This window comes from Microcaecilia unicolor, chromosome 1, assembly GCF_901765095.1.
Source record: "Microcaecilia unicolor chromosome 1, aMicUni1.1, whole genome shotgun sequence".
Taxonomy (NCBI): domain Eukaryota; kingdom Metazoa; phylum Chordata; class Amphibia; order Gymnophiona; family Siphonopidae; genus Microcaecilia; species Microcaecilia unicolor.
Window position 1 is genome coordinate 672,692,008 of NC_044031.1, and position 22,528 is coordinate 672,714,535.

The window sequence follows — 22,528 nt, forward strand, 5'->3', positions numbered from 1 at the left end:
GAGGAACGGGTTTTGTTATACAATTAGTGGAGTGGAGGAGTAGCCTAATAGTTAGTGCAGTGGCCTGAGAATCAGGGGAACTGAGTTTGATTCCCACTGCAGCTCCTTGAGATTCTGGGCAAGTCACTTAACCCTTCAGTGCTCCAGGTACAAAATGAGTATCTGTATAAATAATATGTAAACCATGTTGATTGTAACCTCAGAGAGGCAATCTATCAAATCCCATTCCCCTAATGTTATTTCAATATAAAGTGAGCATCAGCATCAAGTTATGAGTTATTAAATTGCTGACGTTCCTTTGTTTGTAAAACAGAAATACAAAAATCCTCTTTAAAATAAGAAGAGTTGGCTCTGTTTCCTGGATCCTTCTTATGTTTCCTTGTAAATGGAAATGAGGACCTCCAAGAAGGAAGGAGATGTGTTACCACTTAAGTATTAATTCCAATTTATTCTGAGGTCCTTTTAATAAGTTGTGCAAAAAGTGGCCTTGGTGCGCCTTTACAGGGGTTTTTTTCTGCACACTAAGGCCATTTTTAATGCAGCCATAAAATGGCCAATTTCAATTTTCTGTATCAATAGCAAGCGACCATAAAAAAAAAAAAAAAAAAGGTTACTGTGTGAGCACATATCGCCACCCATTTACTAGGCGGTAAGGGCTCATGTGGCAATCATATGCTAACCAGTAAGCATGTGATAACATAGCCATGCTAACTGATTAGTGCAGGGATGTCCACTCTCTGCCCCCTGACACTCCCCCCTCCAAATAAATAAAACTAAAAAACAAACAAACAAAAAAAAAAAAAAAAACTTATCAGCGCCTGGATTAGCACACCAATTTGGCAGTTACTGGCGGTATGCCATTTTAAGATGCAGTAAGCACATGGCAACTCTTACCACAACTTAGTAAAAGAGCCACATATTGGGAGAAAACGTTTAATAGGTCCCATGGTGTCGCAACCTCAAAGGGTTTCCAGCTGTCATCACATTTTTTTACCAAGTGATAATGAAAGTTCAGAATAAGTCCTTTTAAAATGGTTCTTTTATTTATAAACTTGATGCAAGTTTACAAAATTACTGTACATCACTGAATAATCCTGCAATGAAAAATGAAATCCAAAACCAAAAGCATGCCAAATGTGTTATTGGTCAATCTGCTAACCAATCCAAATATTAAAGAATTCAAGAATGTATTCAAGATTTTAGCCTCAGGTTTAAAGGAACTTAATGCTGAAAGCGAGCCTTTCACTTAAAGGACATTATCTGAGCAATTGTATACCGGGAGTTTAAACAAATGTACATATAACAACAACAAACACAACAATTAAAAAAAAAAAAAAAGGCAGAAAACAGGCTGAGAGTCAGCATTCACTATGGTCCCTAAAGGCAGAAAAAAAATGCTAAAGGCTATTTTAAACAAAGATACACACATCTGGAGGAGTGCCAAGTCTCTCATAATTTACTTCTGGATCTACTAACCGGAGATACGATGAATACACATTGAAAAAGGGAAAAACCCTCAGTTAACAGGTTTTAATAAAATGGAAAGGGAAGAGAGACAAGCTTCTGGGCTTACAAAGTGCTTAATCCCTGGTGTGTACCCTGAACTCTGATAGCATAAAGATGACCAATCTCCCTGGACAAATACAACACAATACAAATAATTCAGGTAAGGCAATGGCAGAGGACTTAGTATTTCAGAATCTTTTGTCTAGATGCCATGCTAACTTCTGTTCATCTGAGCATCTCACTGCAACTTTCAGAAGTATGGCAATTGTGACTTTTCAACCACTCTCAAGTCGATGATGCATGGTTTTGCTGTACAGCTTAGTTTGTTGTAGATTCTGCTTACTTAATATTTAGCCTGCGTTCCTTCAGATCACTATACAAATAACTTCAACCACCCATTAATAATAAAACGTACTATGCAGGCTGCATAACTTTTAAAGTGTTAACGCTTCACACCAGAGGGGACCTTTTCTTCCTAAAAAGAAGCAGTGGAAAAATGAAGGCAGCCCTATACAGCACCTTAACACCTCCACCAAACTTATGCAGCGAAAACAAAAATTCCCTATTCCTTAACTTCCTTTGCTAGTTTTATTCATATCACCTTGGGCAGGATGAGAGGAGACAAATCCAGCCCTGGGTCAAATTATCCACAGGAGCACCATAGCCTGCCTGAAGATAAAGGACAGCCATGTGACTCTTATTCCATAACTAAAGAAAGAATTAGGACTATGTACAAGTGTAAGATTAGAAAGAAAGAGACTAACTCCGTAGGTCTGACACGGGACCCATTGCAAAAGTGGCTCAAACACAGACAAATGTGGAGCAAGTTCTGCTTTCATAACATGCCTGGGCTTGTTCCTGTTTTATCCCCCACCATATGCTTCCTGATCAGCAGTGAGCAAAGAAGTGTTGTCAATTTCAGTACAGGGTTTAAAGAGCTTCCTTTTTTCTTTTAAGGAAGAGAAAACATGAAAACGTGTGACCGACACACTTTGTTAGGCACATTAATCCACATAGCATATACAACCAAGTCAGGTTATGAGCTTCTGGAGGGAATGAAACTAACGGAGTTAAATGATTACAGTCCTAATCTGCTTAAAAAGATCATCCAATGTAAGATGTGCAAAAACACCCCCTCCCCCAAGAATAGCTGGTATCTGCACAGTGTCAAATAGGAAAGTTGTTCAAATGTTTAAATTACTGCATGAATATGTGCTCTCTCCTTACCCCCCCCCCCCATCACTTTTCATTTAGACCAGAAAATTACTGATATTTACTAGAACTGACTTTTTAACAATATTAAACAAAATATTACAATTCTTTTCTTTACAGTCGACGATTAAAAGATATTTATCTTAATGAGGCACGTAAAAAAAAATAAAATTGAAGTTTAGTGAAAATGCCTTCTCCCCTTGCAGGTATACAGCGCACGACATTGCAAGCCCCAAAAGATGAGAGCACACACCTTTAGAGTTGGGAATGTTATCACAGAAATCATTTGCTCCTTTCTCTGTAGTGCTCTCATGCCTTGCCCACTTCTGCTGGGGAACAAATTAACTTGGCAAAGATGTCAACGTGCAGCCAGGTAACATGTAAAGAACCACACAGGTGATAAAAGTTTTTTCTTTTGTATAGTTTAGCTTTACACATCCACTAGGAGAGGGGCATTTCAAAACAGGTGATCTTGAATCAGCCAAGTTGAAATACTTCCCAGTGAAATATATGCATCCCTCTGCAAGCTGCAGCTCAAAAAAAACAAAAAAAAAAAAAAAAACTTTAAAAAACCCAAAAAAAACACAACCCAACGGCAATTCACAAGCAGGATTCTATGAATATTACTACCTCCATTCCAAAATGTCTCCTTCAAACATTTTTTTCTAATGATAAATGGAAGAAGGGAAACAGCCCAAGATACTTGATCCACAGTGAAGGCCAAAAAACTGCTCAATGCAACATACCTATGAGGAGCAGAATGAAAAGGCTGGAACTCATACTGGATGTCAAGAAAAGAACTTATTCACTAACAAATCTAAGAGCTAAAGTACGCAGTAGAGCTGTTAACAGGAGCACGCCTAGCTTGTGTCTCTGTATTGGAAAGATATAGAAAAAGAAGCTCGTTTGACATTGGTCCAGGTATATATAAGTGTCCATGGCGTTAACCATCTTCCTTTGGAGGAGTGTACCAACCTAAAAAGAAAACAAACAAAGCAGAAATGATTAAAAGCAGTAGTGTTCAAGAAAATACAGTTCTGTTGAAACGGACTTGCATCTGCTTTCTATTCAATCCAGCTCTATATCTCTTCTGTGACCCTAACATGGAATGAACCTATAGGACTTTTTTGTATAGTCAGCTGGATATTGCCGATGAACCTGTGTACCAATTTCAGTACTGAACAGCATCGGGCAGTCTATGGTGCCTGGTATGGATATATGTACACATCTCCTTTTCACAACTGGAAAGTATGCAGGGGAAGTACCCATGGTCTTTGCAGCTACTCAGATATATGATAGTTGTGTTAATATAATCCTTCTTCTGTATGGTATTCATGATAGAAAGTTTTGTAACTGGACACTACTTTAATCCAACCCAGTTCTATAGAGAGCCGTAGAGAAGTCTTAGAAATACTAAAAATTTATCTCATCAGAGATTGAAAGAGTGCCTTTTTTTTTTTTAATCTTTAAGCAAAACAAATTTATAAGCAATATGCCATGTCTCATCTCTCATCACACCACCTTGGGTGAATCTCTTCATAAAGGAGGTTAATAAAGCCCAATATAACTAAATAAAATCTCAGAACGTCCCTTAGAATGTACTTTTTTTTATTTCTTACAAAAGCTTGATGTAAAGCAAACAAACCACTTTGCTATGCTGATGCACTAATGACGGTATAATAGAGATTTTAACAGAGGCAGGCAGGCTAGAAAAGAGGACAGAAGTCTTGATAAGGGGTAAGGAAGGTAGGTAGGGAAGAGGCCACTGGGAGGTCCAGGGATCAAACCAGAGGGATATTATTCAAAGGCTAGTTGGAACAGCCAAGACATAACTGCTCTTAATCTTTTGAAAAGAAGATTTGAGACAGATAGGGGGGCGGGGAGGACATTCCATAGATTAAGACCAATATAAGATAAAGCAGAGTATCTGGAGATGTCAACATGGAGATGTGAAGGGGAGAAATACTGCCTTGGATGAAGGAGCATGAGGGAGAGGAGAGGAGGTGCTAAAATATTCAGGGATCTGAGCAGAAGAGGGCCCTATGAACCAGCAAGAATTTTGAATTTAGTCAAGCTGTTACAGGAAGCCAGTGATCATTCTTCAGAAAGGAGGAAATATGATATTAACAGTAATTATGCAGAAACTTAACTGCAGAGAATTGTACAAACTGAAGGCAGTTAAGAGAGCTGAATGGAAGGCCACTATAAAAAGCACTGCAATAATTCAGATATGAGATGACAAGTAGTAAGACAAGAATTCTGAGGAGCTCAATAGGCAGGACAAGATTAGCTGAGTGGATGCAAAACGGTCAAAGGAGCACTGGACAACTAAAACAATTTGAGGCTTGAAGGAGAGTTTAAGATTCAAAGTTATACCAAGGATATGGACTGTGTCCCAGAAAGGTAGAATGATGTCCTTTATCAGAAACAGATATGGAAATGCATAGCTTCACACTTAGCAGAATTAGGAAACATGTGATTATCATGGACACAGCCAACCATGGTTTGAAGGTAGGTTGAAAGGGGGCAGGGTCTGAAAAGGAGGAAGGAAGAGTAAAGAGAATTTGTACATCATCTGCATAGCAGTTGTCAGGATTCCTGGAAGTCAAAATTATTGCTGGACATACTTATATTAATATTAAACCAGCTTCTGACCTCTGAGAACTCCCCCTCCCCCTCAGGAACCACTGAGGATGACATGGACCAAATGGCCTAAATAGCCCTGGGTTTAATTGCTCTTGATCAGCAGAGCTCTCTTTGAGAACAAAGGAGGCCAGATATAGAGGTTCCATGACTAGTAACTTCAAAAAGGACAACCGGTGAAATTGCTCATCTCCCCTGACTTCAAAGAAAGCAAACAGAGTTTGGGCTAGGAAGAAGATAAGTTTTATGATCTCTTTGATTCTGGAGGGATAAAAACAGAGCACATGCTCTCCTCCCCTCTCTCTGTCCCGGGCACTTCTCTGTATCCTGGGCACTACGCCTCTCTCTTTCTTTCTCCCTGCAGCAGAGTGCACAGGACTCTGCTGGGCTGCCTTTGTTTCTTCTTTTTCTGCACACCTCCATCTTTAGCCACCAGAGCACCTGGCTCTGCTTCCCCCATTCTCAGACAGCCCTATTCCAAGGCTTCTCTCGTCCTCTGAACCAACACCCTATCCTTTCTTTCTCTTACTCTAAACACACACCCAGAGACAGCCTTGTACCCTTTTACCTGTACCAAGTGCTGTAAGCCTATATATATCTACAAAATATAATATACTTTATATATATCCAAATCCGTGTGGACTGTGTATTCTTTGAGAACCCACTGCCTCTGCGAACTGGACCTGGGACCAACCCTAGACAACGATTGCTGACATTAGTCACTAAACTTCCATGGCACAACTTGCAACCAAGCCCATTTGGATTCAACCAGGGTTTCTATTTCATCATTTTCAGTTTATTCCTGTAACTTTGCATGGAAAAGAATGTGCAAAATGTGACAAACGACAAGCACCAGATTACCTCCATCACCATCCTAAACTGAGTTACCCACCTAACACCAAAGGCAGTATTGGCTCAGCTTAGAATAAATGAACACCAAAAGAAAACCTCTTTTTATATAGAATGCAAGATACGTAATATAATACTATGTTCCTGTGAAGTGCAAAAAGGATATTCATGAGAAAGGGAAAAAGCCTCTATACCCAAACCTCCACCCAATAAAAATTTTGACAGGGCATAGAGGAAATAACATGGGTCACTTTTCTTCATCGGCATAAAAAACCATTTTCTTTTTTAGTCCATATTTGCTAAAAGCTTCACAGGGATAACAAGCTCCTGGATCCAAAAAAAGATTTAGAAGTGGAAAAAATACTTAGCTTAAACTTCTAAATCATAGTAGACACAAACGTGCAGAGTAAGTCAGTCACACCGACTGTGGCCAGAGTTTCGCTACTGAAGGCTGTCTCAAGGCGTGCATGACATCGGTAACTTTTAAACACAACGTGTCTTGAATGTTTAAAAATCCTTTAATCCTGCTGCTTTTCTGCATCCTACCCAGAACCCTACCCAGAAAATAAGGTCTTATCTAATACTAATGAATAACTCAAATTGGCTTAGGTTTCCCCTAAATATCAGTACTTGGGCAGTTTAGATGGTAATTTAGTCGTCATACCCCTCCCCCCATTTTTTAAAGACATTAGCCTGATTGGTTTACACGATTATTATTATTTATTGCACTTGTACCCCACATTTTCCCACCTTTTTGCAGGCTCAATGTGGCTTACAGAGTGTTATGATATAGTCATTACATGATTTTAAATACAGTCGATAATAAGCTGAAGGTGTAAGAGGATTTAGATGGAAAGGTGTTAGGTAAGGTCGTGTGAGAGGTGTTTTTTGATGTAATTGGGTGGTTTAAGGAATGATTTGTTTCATTAAGGATGTCTTTTGTAGGCTTTGTTGAAGAGATGTGTCTTCAAAGCTTTGCGAAAGCTGGTTAGATTGTTCATGGTTTTCAGGGCCATGGGTAATGCGTTCCAAAACTGTGTGCTTTTGTACGTAAAGGTAGTAGCATAAGCCTGTTTGTATTTCATTCCTTTACAATTGAGTCATTTACCAATTCCCACCCCCATTTCTTTTAAGGTACCTGTGACCCCCCTGAGATATGGCATCAGCAAGTGTGTAGCTCTTGCTACTGTTCCCTACACCCTCATTTTCTGCTCTTGTATACTCTGCTCATCCCATTGTTTAAATGTTTGAATGTTTAAAAACATTCAAGACACGTTGTGTTTAAAAATTACCGATGTCATTCACGCCTTGAGACAGCACACAGTAGTGAAACTCTGGCCACAGTCAGCGTGACTGACTTACTCTGCACGTTTGTGTCTACTATGAATTAGAAGTTTAAGCTAAGTATTTTTTCACTTCTAAAACTTTTTTTTGGGTCCAGGAGCTTGTTATCCCTGTGAAAGGTGACCCATGTTATTTCCTCTATACCCTGTCAAAATTTCAATTGGGTGGAGGTTTGGGTACAGAAGCTTTTTCCCTTTCTCATGAATATCCTTTTTGCACTTCATAGGAACATAGTATTATATTAAGTATCTTGCATTCTATATAAAGAGAGGGGTTTTTTTTTTTTCGTGCCCAGCTTAGAATAAAAGCACCATATAACATGGTTGCCATTCCTGAAAATGTCCAAGCTAGGAGTTATTCCCCAAGACCACCAAGGTGGGATGGTGGGGGGGGGGGGGGGGGGGGGGGGGGGAACTACTCCTCATTCAGATTCCAGAAAGCTACAATGGGATGAGCAGAGTATACAAGGGCAGAAAACGAGGGTGTAGGGAACAGTAGCAACAGCTACACACTTGCTGATGCCATACCTCAGGGGGTCACAGGTACCTTAATTGGAGTGGGAAGTGGTAAATGACTCAGTTGTGTTAACCAATTAGGCCAATGTCTTAAAAAATGGGGGGGGGGGGGAGGGGTATGATGACGACTATATCACCATCTAAACTGCTCAGGTACTGATATTTAGGGGAAACTAAGCCAATTTGAGTTATTCTTTAGTATTAGATAAGACCTTATTTTCTGGGTAGGGTTCTGGGTAGGATGCAGAAAAGCAGCAGGATTAAAGGATTTACCTAGGTCCCACAAACACAATGTGGAGGGCTTGTAGAAGGTAGTACACAGTGACTGCTGCCATAATACAAGATCCATTTTAGGCCTGGGTGGTTGAAACATGGCTGTTTGTTACTGCACAATTAGAACAGTTATTTTGATAATTAAGATCCCCTAACTGGATGTTTACAATTCTTAATTGTTGAAATAAAGCTGTGACTTCTAGTTACAAATAAGAGTGACATTTATTTGGGTTTAAAATGTATACCATACAAGAGGTGGTGCCAGTTACTTAAAGATAATATCAAAAAGGTCACCTACAGTAGAATTTGATTATTGCAACTGTTAATCTACAACACAAGCTTCAATTGTTGCAGAACACAAGGCTAAAATGATCTTTGGCCCTCATAAATTTGATAAAAAGTTACACCTCTGATACCTATGCAGCCACGTACGGACTTTAAAGCTGCTTGTCTACTTTTTAAGATCTTGAATGGTTACGTTCATAATATCTCTCCCAATTTAATATGTACCATTACAGTTCATTGTGTTCTGACTTTTCTTACTTTGGGCTACCCTTCTGTTAAACACATTTGTTTTGAACAAATGTTGAATATCTATTTGCGCTTCAGGTCAGCAAGATACGGCATAGACTTCCACTTCAGATTAGAGCTGAATCCTCTTATTTACTTTTTTGTAAACATTAAAACACATTTTTAAACTTCATAAATACTTTTAAGATAGTTATGTCATTTTACTGTATACTGGTTTTTGTGGCACTTCATATAATTCTCAACAAAATGTGGCAAATACTGTTTTTGTTATTGAACTTGTGTGATTTTGGAGGGTTACAAATAACTAGAATAGTACAGAATAAAACAGAACTGGAATATAGAGGAGAAACTGAAATTCACATACCATTTTTCTCATGTATCTGTACTAGAGATTTATATGACTGCTGTGCTCTTGCCAAGTTATATTGATTCTGAAAGAAAAGGAGAAAAAGTTTTAGTTGAACACTAATACTCATTACAAATTATACAAGGGTCTTGCTATTAGGAACACCTAACACAATACAGTAGAATTTATTCAAGTCTGTTTCTTGGCAGTACGTGAAGTTATGTCCAGGTTAAAATCTACAAGACTCAAGAGTCTTTGCCTATAAGCAGAATCCTTTGTTGTCCCCAATTAAGCAGCAACTCCGGCAGGATCATCTGCTGCTGCACAACTGACTGTTCCCCACAGAATCACAGAATCCAGAAACCTTCTTCTAGTCCTAGTACCAAAGAGCCATCAAACCCAGCTACTGCTTCCTGATATCTGTCAATACACTGTCACTCACACTCCCTCGCTCAACAGCCTGCCGATCTCTCTCCCATCCTGCCACCATATTCTTCCCTCCAAGCAGACCTGTCAGCTGTATTTCCTACCATTTAGTAAGACTGCACAAGAAATTTCTCAACCCACTTTCTAGTGTTTGCATATTATGCAAAAAGTTGGTAAAAAAGAAAAAAACAACATGAATGTCAAAGGGATTATGGAAAGTTTTAATGACGGAAAAATTAACTGACAACACAAGGGAAGAGAGGACCATGTTCCTGACAATTTTGAAGATCATTTCCAGTTCTAGAAGTATGAGAGTATTGTAAACTTGTTGTCTGAGAAAGTGTAGTTCACTCATTGCACAACTCCTTCCACCTTTCTTTCTGCAGTTTACTACCAAGCTTGTTCAAAGGATCTTACTTTAATTCTAACACTTGTATCCTGCCTATCAGGTTCAAAGGGGGTTACAATAAAAAATAAAAATACAGTAGAAATCCCTGGGAATGTACTTGTACCAGCACCACCAAACATCATTTGTATATGACTGAACTGCTAAACTTCACTGAACCTCTCTTATTCTACTTTATTGATGCCACTCCAATCAAACCTTTATAGACTCATATCGGCAAAACAAAATATGAAAGTGCTAAACCTCTACGAGAAAAACTACATTGGCTCCCACTTAAAGAACGCATCGTGTTCAAAATATGCTCCCTTGTCCACAAAATCATTCATGGAGACGCACCAGCCTACATGTCAGACCTGATAGACATACCACCCAGGAATGCCAAAAGATCATCCCGCTCATTCCTTGATCTGCACTTCCCTAACTGCAAAGGTCTAAAATACAAACTAATGCACGTGTCAAATTTTACCTACTTGAGCACACAGTTATGGAACGCATTACCGCGCAACTTAAAAACAATTGCCGAACTAATGACCTTCCTCAAACTGCTGAAGACCCATCTCTTTAACAAGGCATACCACAAAGATCAACCAATGTGAACATACACAACTCCTCCACATATATTCAGAACTGTCTTACAATATCTGCTATCATGTTTCATCATTATCATGTTGCCCAAGATCCTTCTGTAAAACTAAATGTCTATTTTCTGGTATATTTCTACATTTCTACAATATGATGTATTGTAAGCCACATTGAGCCTGCAAAGAGGTGGGAAAATGTGGGCTACAAATGCAATAAATAATAATAATAATAACATAAGCATTCTACAGTCATACTGAATCAGGAGATTACAATTCTCACATTGTCCCTATAGGAGACATTCTATAAAGGAGCTTCTCTCTCCTTCTCTGCTCATATCCAGCAGATTGCCAAGACCTGTCGTTTCTTTCTTTACAACATCCGTAAAATCCGCCCCTTTCTTTCCGAGCACTCTACCAAAACCCTCATCCACACCCTTGTCACCTCTCATTTAGACTACTGCAATCTGCTTCTTGCTGGCCTCCCACTTAGTCACCTCTCCCCTCTCCAGTCGGTTCAAAACTCTGCTGCCAGTCTCATCTTCTGCCAGGGTCGCTTTACTCATACTACCCCTCTCCTCAAGACCCTTCACTGGCTCCCTATCCGTTTTCGCATCCTGTTCAAACTTCTTCTACTAACCTATAAATGTACTCACTCTGCTGCTCCCCAGTATCTCTCCACACTCGTCCATCCCTACACCCCTTCCCGTGCACTCCGCTCCATGGATAAATCCTTCTTATCTGTTCCCTTCTCCACTACTACCAACTCCAGACTTCGCGCCTTTTGTCTCGCTGCACCCTACGCCTGGAATAAACTTCCTGAGCCCCTACGTCTTGCCCCATCCTTGGCCACCTTTAAATCTAGACTGAAAGCCCACCTCTTTAACATTGCTTTTGATTCGTAACCACTTGTAACCACTCGCCTCCACCTACCCTCCTCTCTTCCTTTCCGTTCACATTAATTGATTTGATTTGCTTACTTTATTTATTTTTTTGTCTATTAGATTGTAAGCTCTTTGAGCAGGGACTGTCTTTCTTCTATGTTTGTGCAGCGCTGCGTATGCTTTGTAGCGCTATAGAAATGCTAAATAGTAGTAGTAGTAGTAGTAGCTGCTTAGATTCAGGAAGCAAGAACACATGTAAAGCATAGATATTTACCTGTAGCAGATATTTTCCGAGGACAGAAGGCTTCAAATTCCCACGAATGGGTAGACGCTGATCCGCGTCATTCGGTCTGGCATTTATGCCCAAATTTAAAAAAAAAATAGAGCTTTGTGAAATGCGAGCCTTGAACCACTGTGCATATGCGAGTGCCTCCATGCGTGTCGCGAGAACCCCTCAGTTTAATTTTAAAGCAAAAACAAATGGGGATTGTGAGAACATGAAGCCTGCTGTCCTCGCAGAATACCTACTACACGTATCTTCGCTTTCTCCGAAGACAAGCAAGCTTGCATTTTTTCACATGTGGGGAATCCCTAGCATCCAGGCTCATGCAAAACAACAAACATTGGTCAACTGGGCCTCGCAACGGCGAGGACATTACACAGATTAACCTGACACTATATACGATCTGAATGAAAGTGCAGCCTTGAACAGAATAAAACAGGCCTAGGAGGGTGGAGTTGGATTTTAGACCCCAAACAGATTCTGTAACACTGACTGCCCAAACCGACTGTTGCGTCAGGTATCCTGCTCAAGGCAGTAGTGTGATGTGAATGTGTGGACTGAAGATCATATCGCAGCCCTGCAAATTTCTTCAGTGGGGGCAGACCTTAAGTGGGCTACCAACGCAGCCATAGCTCTGACATTACCAGCCGTGACATGACCCTCTAAGGCCAGCCCAGCCTGGACATAAGTGAAGGAAATATAATCTTCCAGCCAAATTGAGATGCTGCATTTCCCGATGGCGACCCCATCCTGTTGGGATTAAAAGAAACAAAAAGCTGGGCAGACTGTCTCTGGGGACTTCTCTGCTCCATGTAGTAAGCCAATGCTCTCTTGCAATTCAAGGTGTGCTTCCTGCTTTCGTCAGAATGGGCATGAGGTTGGGGAAAGAATGTTGGCAAGACAATTGACTGGTTCAGATGGAACTCAACCACATTCAGCAGGAACTTAGGATGCGTGCGGAGGACTACTCTGTTGTGATGAAACTTAGTATAAGGGTGCATCCACCACTAAGGCCTGAAGCTCACTGACCCTACAAGCTAAAGTAACAGCCACCAAGAAAATAACCTTCCACGTCAAGTACTTCAGATGACAGGAAGTCAGTGGCTCAAAAGGAGCTTTCATCAGTTGGGTGAGAACACTGAGATCTCATGACACTGGTGGAGGTCTGACAGGGGGTTCTGACAAAAGCAAACCTCTCATGAAGCAAACAACTAAAGGCTGTCCAGAGATGGTCTTACCTTCTACATGTTGATAAGCACAAACTGCACTAAAGTGAACCCTCATGGTGTTGGTCTTGAGACCAAACTCTGACAAGTGTAGAAGGTACTCAAGCAGGGTCTGTGTAGGACAAGTAAGAGGATCTAGGGCCCTGCTCTCACACCAGATGGCAAACCTCCTCCATTTAAAAGAGTAACACCTTTTAGTGGAATCTTCCCTAGAAGCCAGAAAGACTAAGGAGACACCTTCTGAAAGACCAAGGGAAGTGAATTCTAAGCTCTCAACATCCAAGCTGAGAAAGCCAGATATTGGAGGTTGGGATGCAGAAGCGACCCCTCATTCTCTGTGATGAGGTTCGGAAAACACTCCAATCTCCACGGTTTTTCGTAGGATAATTCTGGAAGAAGAGGGAACCAAATCTGCCATGGCCAGTACAGCACGATTAGAATCATGGTTCCGCGGTCTTGCTTACATTTCAACAAAGTTTTTCCTACTAGAGATATCGGAGGATAAGCATACAGGAGACCTGTCCCCCCGATTGAGAAGGAAGGCATCCGACGCTAGTCTGTCGTGGGCCTGAAGTCTGGAAGAGAACTGAGGGATTTTGTGGTTTATCTGTGTGGCAAAAAGATCCACTGAGGGGGTGCTCCATGCTCAGAAGATCTTGCGGGCCATGCCCATGAGAAGAGACCACTTGTGTGGTTGCATTATCCTGCTCAGCCTGTCGGCCAGGGTGTTGTCTGCACACCAGATAAGTGGCTCGAAGGAGCATGCCATGCTGGCGAGCCCAATGCCACATCCGGACAGCCTCCTGACATAGAGGGCGTGATCCGGTGCCCCCCCTGCTTGTCGATGTAATACATTGCAACCTGATTGTCTGTTTGAACGAGAATAATTTGATAGGACAGCCAATCTCTGAAAGCCTTTAGAGCGTTCCAGACTGCTCGAAGCTCCAGGAGGTTGATCTGAAGATTCATTTCTGGGAGAATAAAGTTCCTTGAGTTTGAAGTCCATCTACACAAGCTCCCTAGCCCAGGAGTCATGAATCCGTTGTCAGTACCTTTTGAGGCTGAAGAATTTAGAATGGAAGTCCCAGAGTCAAATTGGATCGAATTTTCCACCACTGAAAACAGCGTACAAGCTCTGGGGACACTTGGATGACATCCTCCAGACTCCCTGCGGTTGAAACTACTGAGAAGCTAGGGTCCAACTGAGCTGATCTCATGTGAAGACATGTCATGTGTGTAACATACACTGTGGAAGCCATGTGGCCCAACAATCTCAACATCTGCCGAGCTGTGATCTGCTGAGAGGCATGAACCTTGGACACTAACAAAACAAGATTGTCTGCTCTGGCTTCCGGGAGGTAGGCTCAAACCTTTTGTGTGTCAAGCAGGGCTCCTATGAACTCCAATTGCTGGACAGGGTGTAGATGGGACTTGGGGTAGTTTAAAACGAATCCTAATAGTTCGCGCCCCGAATAGTAATCTGCATGGACTCCTGAGCACTGTCCTCTGAGGTGCTCTTCACCAGCCAATCGTCGAGATATGGGAACACATGTACTCCCAGTCTGTGTAGCGATGCTGCAACTACTGCTAGACACTTGGTGAAGACCCTGGGAGCTGATGCGAGGCCAAAAGGCAACACGCGGTACTGAAAGTGAAGTGTTCCCAGCCGAAATCAAAGATACTTCCGGTGGGCAGGAAGTATTAGGATATGAGTATATGCATCCTTTAAGTCCACACAGCATAGCCAATCGTTTTAATGATTCATTGGGAGAAGGGTGCCCAGGGAAACCATCCTGATCTTTTCTCAGACTAGAAAATTTGTTCAGGGCCCTTAACATAGTAACATAGTAGATGACGGCAGAAAAAGACCTGCACGGTCCATCCAGTCTGCCCAACAAGATAAACTCATATGTGCTACTTTTTGTGTATACCTTACCTTGATTTGTATCTGTCATTTTCAGGGCACAGACCGTATAAGTCTGCCCAGCACTATCCCTGCCTCCCAACCACCGCTTTGGCACAGACCGTATAAGTCTGCCCAGCACTATCCCCGCCTCCCAACCAGCCCCCCCTCCCACTACCTTAGGTCTAGGATGTGACACATCCCCCCCCTGTTTTTTTTCTGCACAACGAAGTACCTGAAATAGAATCCCTGCTCTTCTTCCCTTGGTGGAACAGGTTCAACCCACATGGGCCTTCAGAAGGGCGGAGAGTTCCTCTGCAAGTACCTGCCTGTGCTGAGAGCTGAATGAATGAGCTGTTGGTGGGGGATTTGGAATGCCAATTGAGGATGTATCTGAAATGAACTATTTGAAGAACACACCGGTCGGAGGTTATGAGAGGCCACCTTTGGTGAAAAAATTTCAACCTCTCTCCAATTGGCAAGTCATCCTGAATGGATACTTTTACAGTGGCTATGCTCTGCTGGAGCCAGTCAAAAAGTCATCCTCTGCTTTGATTGAGGAGCAGTAGGGGACTTAGGCGCACGCTTTTGACAAGAACAAGCGCGCTGGGGCTGAGCCTGAGCACACTAACGAGCCGGAGTATACCTACGCCTAGAATAGTTGTAGGGAACACTCCTTGACTTACCATAAAAACCCTCCTAGATAAGGATGCAGAAGGCACCAGGTGGGAGAGAGAAGTATGTTTCTTGATTTGGTCTGTGACCTCCTCAACCTTCTCTCCAAAAAGGTTTTCCCCTGGCTGGTATGACTCAATACAGGAGATCAGAATTGAGGCCTGGTACATCTTCCTCTCAAGCTTCTCTGCTTGGGGGAGCCAAGGCATAATCCCTAGTATAAAACCGGCCCTCGTCAAAAATAAAGGAAACTTAAATGCAGGAAAAAGTAAGAAAATAAGGGGGTTTTTTTTAGACAAAGAAACAAACCTCAATAAAATAAAAGGAAAGGAAGGCCGAAGGCACTCAAAAAGCTCTAAGATCCGACATGTGAAGACAGACTGTGAAAACACAGCTGCTCTTCACATGGAAAAAAACAAAACTGAAGGAACTGCGTTCTCTCGGTGGGAGGAAAGGCACTTGCGCAGTGGAGCGCAGCTTGTGCTTCACAAAGCTCTGACTTTTTTCTTTTTAAACTTTGGCATAAATGGTAGACTGGGTGACGCGAATTGGCGTCTACCTACTCGTGAGAATACGCAAGCCTGCTTGTCCTTGGAGAAATGCCAGTATTCAGGTATGTGCATATTTTGATAGCGTGTAAATAGCCATTTTCCAGCTATGGACTATTCTGTAAGTGTAAGCCAATATTTAATGGTGTGCACTTTTCAGGTAGGTGTTTGCGCAGGTAGTCTGGACAAATCACACATGTGTGCATGTAAGCTGGTAATCTAATGTGCACACATTCTTTAACAATCTAGGTGTGAGCATCTATGACTGGTTTAAGTGATTGTGCCTAAAATATAGGTGCTTTTTGGCCTATTACGCTAGCATTCTATGAAGAGAATTGGATGCCTACTTTGCTTTGTAGAATAGTCTTCGAATGTGCATGCTTTTGGTGCCCTTTATAGGATTACCTTCTTAGTGTCTCAATTACCTAGCATTATAAAAATGATAAAGGGGATGGGACAACTTTCCTATGAGGAAAGGCTAAAGCGGCTAGGGCTCTTCAGATTGGAGAAAAGACAGCTGAGGGGAGATATGATAGAGGTCTATAAAATAATGAGTAGAATGGGTAGAAGTGAATCACTTGTTTACTCTTTCCAAAAATAATAGGACTAGGGGGCATGCAATGAAGCTACAAAGTAGTACATTTAAAACGAATCAGAGAAAATATTTCTTCACTCAACGTGTAATTAAACTCTGGAATTCATTGCCAGAGAATGTAGTAAAAGCAGTTAGCTTAGCGGGGTTTAAAAAAGGTTTGGCTAGCTTCCTAAAGGAAAAGTCCATATGCCATTATTAAAATGTACTTGGGGAAAATCCACTGCTTATTTCTAGAATAAGCAGCATAAAATGTATTGTACTTTTTTGGGATCTTGCTACTACTACTATTTAGCATTTCTATAGCGCTACAAGGCATACGCAGCGCTGCACAAACATAGAAGAAAGACAGTCCCTGCTCAAAGAGCTTACAATCTAATAGACAAAAAATAAATAAGTAAGCAATCAAATCAATTAATGTGAACGGGAAGGAAGAGAGGAGGGTAGGTGGAGGCGAGTGGTTACAAGCGGTTACGAGTCAAAAGCAATGTTAAAGAGGTGGGCTTTCAGTCTAGATTTAAAGGTGGCCAAGGATGGGGCAAGACGTAGGGGCTCAGGAAGTTTATTCCAGGCGTAGGGTGCAGCGAGACAGAAGGCACGAAGTCTGGAGTTGGCAGTAGTGGAGAAGGGAACAGATAAGAAGGATTTATCCATGGAGCGGAGTGCACGGGAAGGGGTGTAGGGAAGGACGAGTGTGGAGAGATACTGGGGAGCAGCAGAGTGAGTTACTTGTGACCAGGATTGGCCACTGTTGGAAACAGGATGCTGGGCTTGATGGACCTTCAGTCTGTCCAAGTATGGCAATACTTATAAAGCTTTCAGACCTTTCATTTTCAGCCTATAAATTTCCCCCTGCTTCTTCGGTCTTCCAGCTCAGTTTGGGCTACGGTACTATGAGCCTTAATTTACAACTATTTAACTTGGCTTGACCACCATAACAATTCTTGGCTAAGAGCCACAGATTACACCTTCTTTCATGGACCCAAATCTAACCTGGTCACTTGGTGCCACCACTGAATAATGTCAGACATTCCCCCCCTGACCCCCCCCCCCAAGTGAATGCTGCCTTCACAGCACTCCAGTTAGTTCAGGAAGCAGAGTCCTCACCTGGGAATCAAACTTAGATCTTCTGCAAGCCAGACCTTACGATGATTCCCGATACTGAATGATAGTGCTCATAGGAAAATATCCCCAGCCCTGTAATGATGTACAATGCTATGGGACAACAAAGGAAACCTTGGTGAAATTTAAGCACTGTTTTCATAAGCCATTGTATTTGGTTACAATCAATGCATTTCACTTTACATCAGTGATTCTCATCCAAGTCCTTGGGCCACACCTAACCAGTCAGGGTTTCAGAAAAACCACAGCGAATACGTATGAGGCAGATTAATGTGCACTGCCTTCATGGGTGGATATCCTGAAAACCTGACTAACTAGGTATGCCCTGAGGACTGGGTTGAGAATCACTGATGTAAAGTAAAATGCATTGATTGTAACCAACTACAATGGTTTACGAAAACAGTGCTTAAAATTCACCAAGGTTTACTTTTTTTGTCTCATAACATCATACACCAATTCAGGGCAAGGGATCTTATTCTATAAGAACTAAAACAATGATGCCCTACATGACTACTACAGAATGCATGATCGTCAACAGAAGTGTAAATCCTTTTTTTCTAAATGGCTCTAGAAATATTAAAATCACAACTATAATGTCATCCACTAATCAAGAAGAAAAAAAATAATAACCCCCCCACCTCCCGAGAGACTGGGAAGAAGTGACACAGTAAGCTGAACATTTGGTCATCTAACAAAACCAGGAGAGATATGTGGAAGGAGATACAATGCAAGATTACCTTATTGGCGCCAAACTGGACTCTGGCCTTGCCTTTCACTAAGGTGGCATTTATCTGCATGATGACCGATTCTATTGAGTAGGCACTACTCCAGCCCTGAGGAGAGAAAGAACACAGCAACTTACATTCGTACTGTCAGTCTGACTGTACACAACAGTCTTAACTGCCCTCTATGAGCATACCCCACATGCTGCTTTCTAATGCTTCTGACTAGCATCAAAACATATGCAAACTACCAGCGTGAAAGGACCTTCTGTACTAAACATAATACAATTAAAATGGTTTTCAAACTGGAGGATGACAAATTTGAAAGGAATTCACTGCAGAGGAATATCAAAACAGATCTACAGTGGCAACATTTTCAAATCATTTTTACTCCAAGTCTATAAAGAAAATGCATTAAAATAAAATAAAAGAATTACCTTGTATGAATTATAAAATTTATCTCCTATTACTTTAGGTGTTTTGTAAGTCACTGGATATAAGCACAAACAGACGAGAATATTCAATCCATTCCACTACCCATGATAAAAGTAACTGAAAGTCCATCTAGTGATGAACAACCACTCCCTACCAATTTTCCTTATCACTCTATTTTCCTGCTATCTTCCCTGGGCCTCCTTTTGCTCTCTGGTTTCAATTCAGAGGTCTTTGATGATGCCAAAATGCAACTGACCTCATATGGGTGATTCTTAGGCTGCCTGAAAATGTGACTAGAAATTTCTGCCAACGCCAGAAGACCATTAAAAGCATTAAAAAAAAAAAGTTCAGGTTTTCTTCTAAGCTTCTACACACAAAATCAGGGCAATTTAATTAAAATGCAGAACTTCCAGCTTTTCTTGGTTGCTATCCAATAATATCCCTATTCAGAAACAAGATCGTCTGCCTGTTATTCATCTGAAGGACCAAAACCTTCTCCAGGTGTATTTGTAAGCAAGAAGATGCTTTGATAATTCCTGGTTCTGCAGGAGTCATCCTATTCTCTGCAAACTTGAAGAACACACTTTCATTTTAAATGGACCTACAAGCGTTTTTTAAAAATACTGTTGGCAGTTCTACTGATCCTACAGAATCCAGATGTGGGATGTCTCTGCTTCAAGCTACAACTTCTTGTTTTGGTGGTGCTGCTTTCTAAATACCGAAGTAAGGAGTTATAGCTTGAAGCTCTTGTAGCTGCTTTCCCATTTACTGGAGTCATGGAACCACCATTCAAGTATTAATACAATGCTACAAATTCTGTGTTGAAGACTGCATAAATGTTGATAATAGAAGGTGGAGCTGTTGGGAGTATTGGAAATCTTTCAGACTCTTATGAAATTGCTGTCAGTGGGGATTGTGTTTTCTGAAATTACTGAAGAGATTAGGACTTTGAAGCACAGAGGATATGTTTTTATGCAAGTTAAAGTTTTACATTCCTTGATCTAAAAGGGAAGCTTTTCATTTTATAGAATGTGCTACAAATTGATGAGCTAAGATGGCTGACGCCATAGGAATTTCAGTTCTCCGTTTGAGCATTTTTGTCATGTCCTATAGTCATTAAGCAGGGTGTGAAGCACTAATACTTTGTTCATTGAGAAATTAAAAAGGTCAAAAATTTGAAGGTGGTTTTGTTTGTTCCACAGGTATTTATTTTGCAATTTGAATTTTTTTCCTCCACTGAATGCTAAATTTGTTCATCTAAATCCACAGGGTGGAACCAGTGGTTGGGAGGGGGGGGGGGGGGGGGGGAAGAAGAGGGGTGGCTCTGGAGGCAATTTTGGGGTAGGGTGATAGTTAGGTGGCGCGCATTCAATTTTAACACTAAGGGAGATAATAAGGGGGTGTGTATTTTTAGGTACGAAGTACAGGACAAACTGGGGGTTATTTTATTCATTAATGCGCGTTATTTAGTAACAGAAGCACACAGATAACCTCTTATAAAAATGAAACCATCACAACAGTACAAAGGTTGCCCAATGATGAGCATGCACAAGGATGGAGTTTGGGTAGAGCACACATGCACATAAATTATGAAATATTATAATTTATGCATATCCTTGCTTATATCGAGACACAGGCATTTATACCAGCTCTACAGCTAGAACAAGCAATCATGTCTTAAAGTAAGGTTTGTTTTCGGCCACTTGCACTAGTATTTTATAAAGAAAAAAAAGGAGGCGCCTACTCTTCTTTATAAATAGGGTTTAAACCCTAAATAGTGCTCTTAGTAGGCACTCAAGTCAAACAATCCTGGTCACACAAATAGCTGGCCTGAACCTAACGCTGATCATTACTGAGCTGGCCATATTTTAGGGACCTGTTTACTAAGCCGCGCTGTAGGTGCACAAACATTTTAGCGCGCGCTAATGCTATGGACACCTGGGTGTCTCTATCATTAGCACATGCTAAAAAGTTAACATGCCTACAGCGCGGGTTAGTAAACAGGGCCCCAACAAGCTCATTTTCAAAGCACTTAGCCTCCCAAAGTTCCATAGAAACCTATGGAACTTAGCCTCCCAAAGTGCTTTGAAAATATGCCTCCAAGTGTGATTAACTAGCTCAGGATAGCCAGATATATTATTAGTCAGCGGACTTGGGAAATTGCCATCTCCTACTTCTGGCCATGAGCAACAGGGAAGGATCAATTCACAGGATCCGCCTATTCACCTAAACTGGCCACTGCTGGAGACAGGATGCTAAATCTCAAAGATCAAACTCTGCTGAATTTTCAGCTGACAAACTAGCTGGTTGGGTTTGGTTAAAATCTGTTAAAGTAATTAAAACTGGGTATAATTAGTCAGTTAATGCTCAGCAGGGTCTACCTAATCACTTAAATGTTGAACTTCAATTTTTACAAAACATATATTACATTTAAATATAAAGTGATCCCGCTACGGTAACATATAAAAACTATATATACACTGTTTAATAAATCCAACCTTAGACTCTATTATACCTTATAATCTAGAAATAATCTCACTATTGGTTTTATTTCTAAAAAATAATTTAACATTCAAAAATTAAAAGTTGTACCTGTTTTGTAAGGAGTTCCATGCACAGTGCACCTCCACCCAGAACGTATCTAAAATACAACATTGTAAATCAGCATTTCCAGTATAACTTTTCCAAGCAGCAGTGTAAAACACTGAAAGGGCTTTAATTCAAAATTCAGGCAAAATACATGTGTTTACCCACCCAAAAATTCTCTTTGAAGATTGCTTCCCCATAGTAATGAACCTTACTCCTAAGATGGGGGATGTGGAATATGATTCTCCGTGAGGGAACATTGGTACTTCTACCCAATTCCACAAGGCATTTCTCTTCATAAACGAGCTTGGAGGCCGGCTGGGAAACTAAAAATAGGTTTCCATATTTTTCCTATTAGCTCAGTCTCAGAGGTACTGTATCCCCTTGCCCATCCTCAGAGTGTTTGGTCTCTAAGGGCTTTCTAATACCCACTGGGAAACCCCCCCCAAAGGTGTTTTATTTTTTATCAAGAAGAAGCCCTTTTCCTAGTAAATAATTATGTAAGCTATTACTCTAAGAACATTCTCTATCATTACTAGTGTTTACAACCCATCATCTGTGCTCATAATCCTCAAATCCAAACCAAGAATCTGTGGAACAGGTGCACTTCACCTCAACCACAGGCACAACTGGTGGGTAACTATGCTGACTGCAGTACAAGTGAAGGCAGACTTTCCTTACATTCATTCATCCACTTTCTATCAGTGAAATAAGGTGGTCAACAAACAAGGTGTAGTCCAATAAAAAAATGGTCTCACCTGCATTCTGTTTGCTGGTCTTTCATTCTAAGTGGACCAACACAGCAACCAGGCTATTTTTCCCATCAACAAATCTAAGGCTTAAAAGGCTGATATTTAATTTTTCAGATTGCAAGTTTTAAAATGCCCCCCCCCCTTTCTTCGAGGTTTTCTAGTAAATTTAGT

The 22,528-nt window shown here is 41.1% G+C and overlaps 1 protein-coding gene across 1 annotated transcript in view; it reads right to left on the reverse strand.

Annotated features, from left to right (window-relative positions):
- Positions 1–1,027: 1,027 nt before the first annotated feature.
- The window catches only part of UBE2Q2 (ubiquitin conjugating enzyme E2 Q2), a 114,111-nt gene continuing 92,610 nt past the window's right edge, over positions 1,028–22,528 (reverse strand). Inside the window, exons 10-13 of the mRNA XM_030187412.1 lie at positions 21,612–21,660; positions 18,600–18,695; positions 9,238–9,304; positions 1,028–3,693 (exon numbers count right to left, since the gene is read on the reverse strand). Of these exons, the coding sequence (XP_030043272.1) occupies positions 3,662–3,693; positions 9,238–9,304; positions 18,600–18,695; positions 21,612–21,660 (244 nt within the window). The 3' untranslated portion in view covers positions 1,028–3,661. The remainder of the gene's footprint in view (positions 3,694–9,237; positions 9,305–18,599; positions 18,696–21,611; positions 21,661–22,528) is intronic.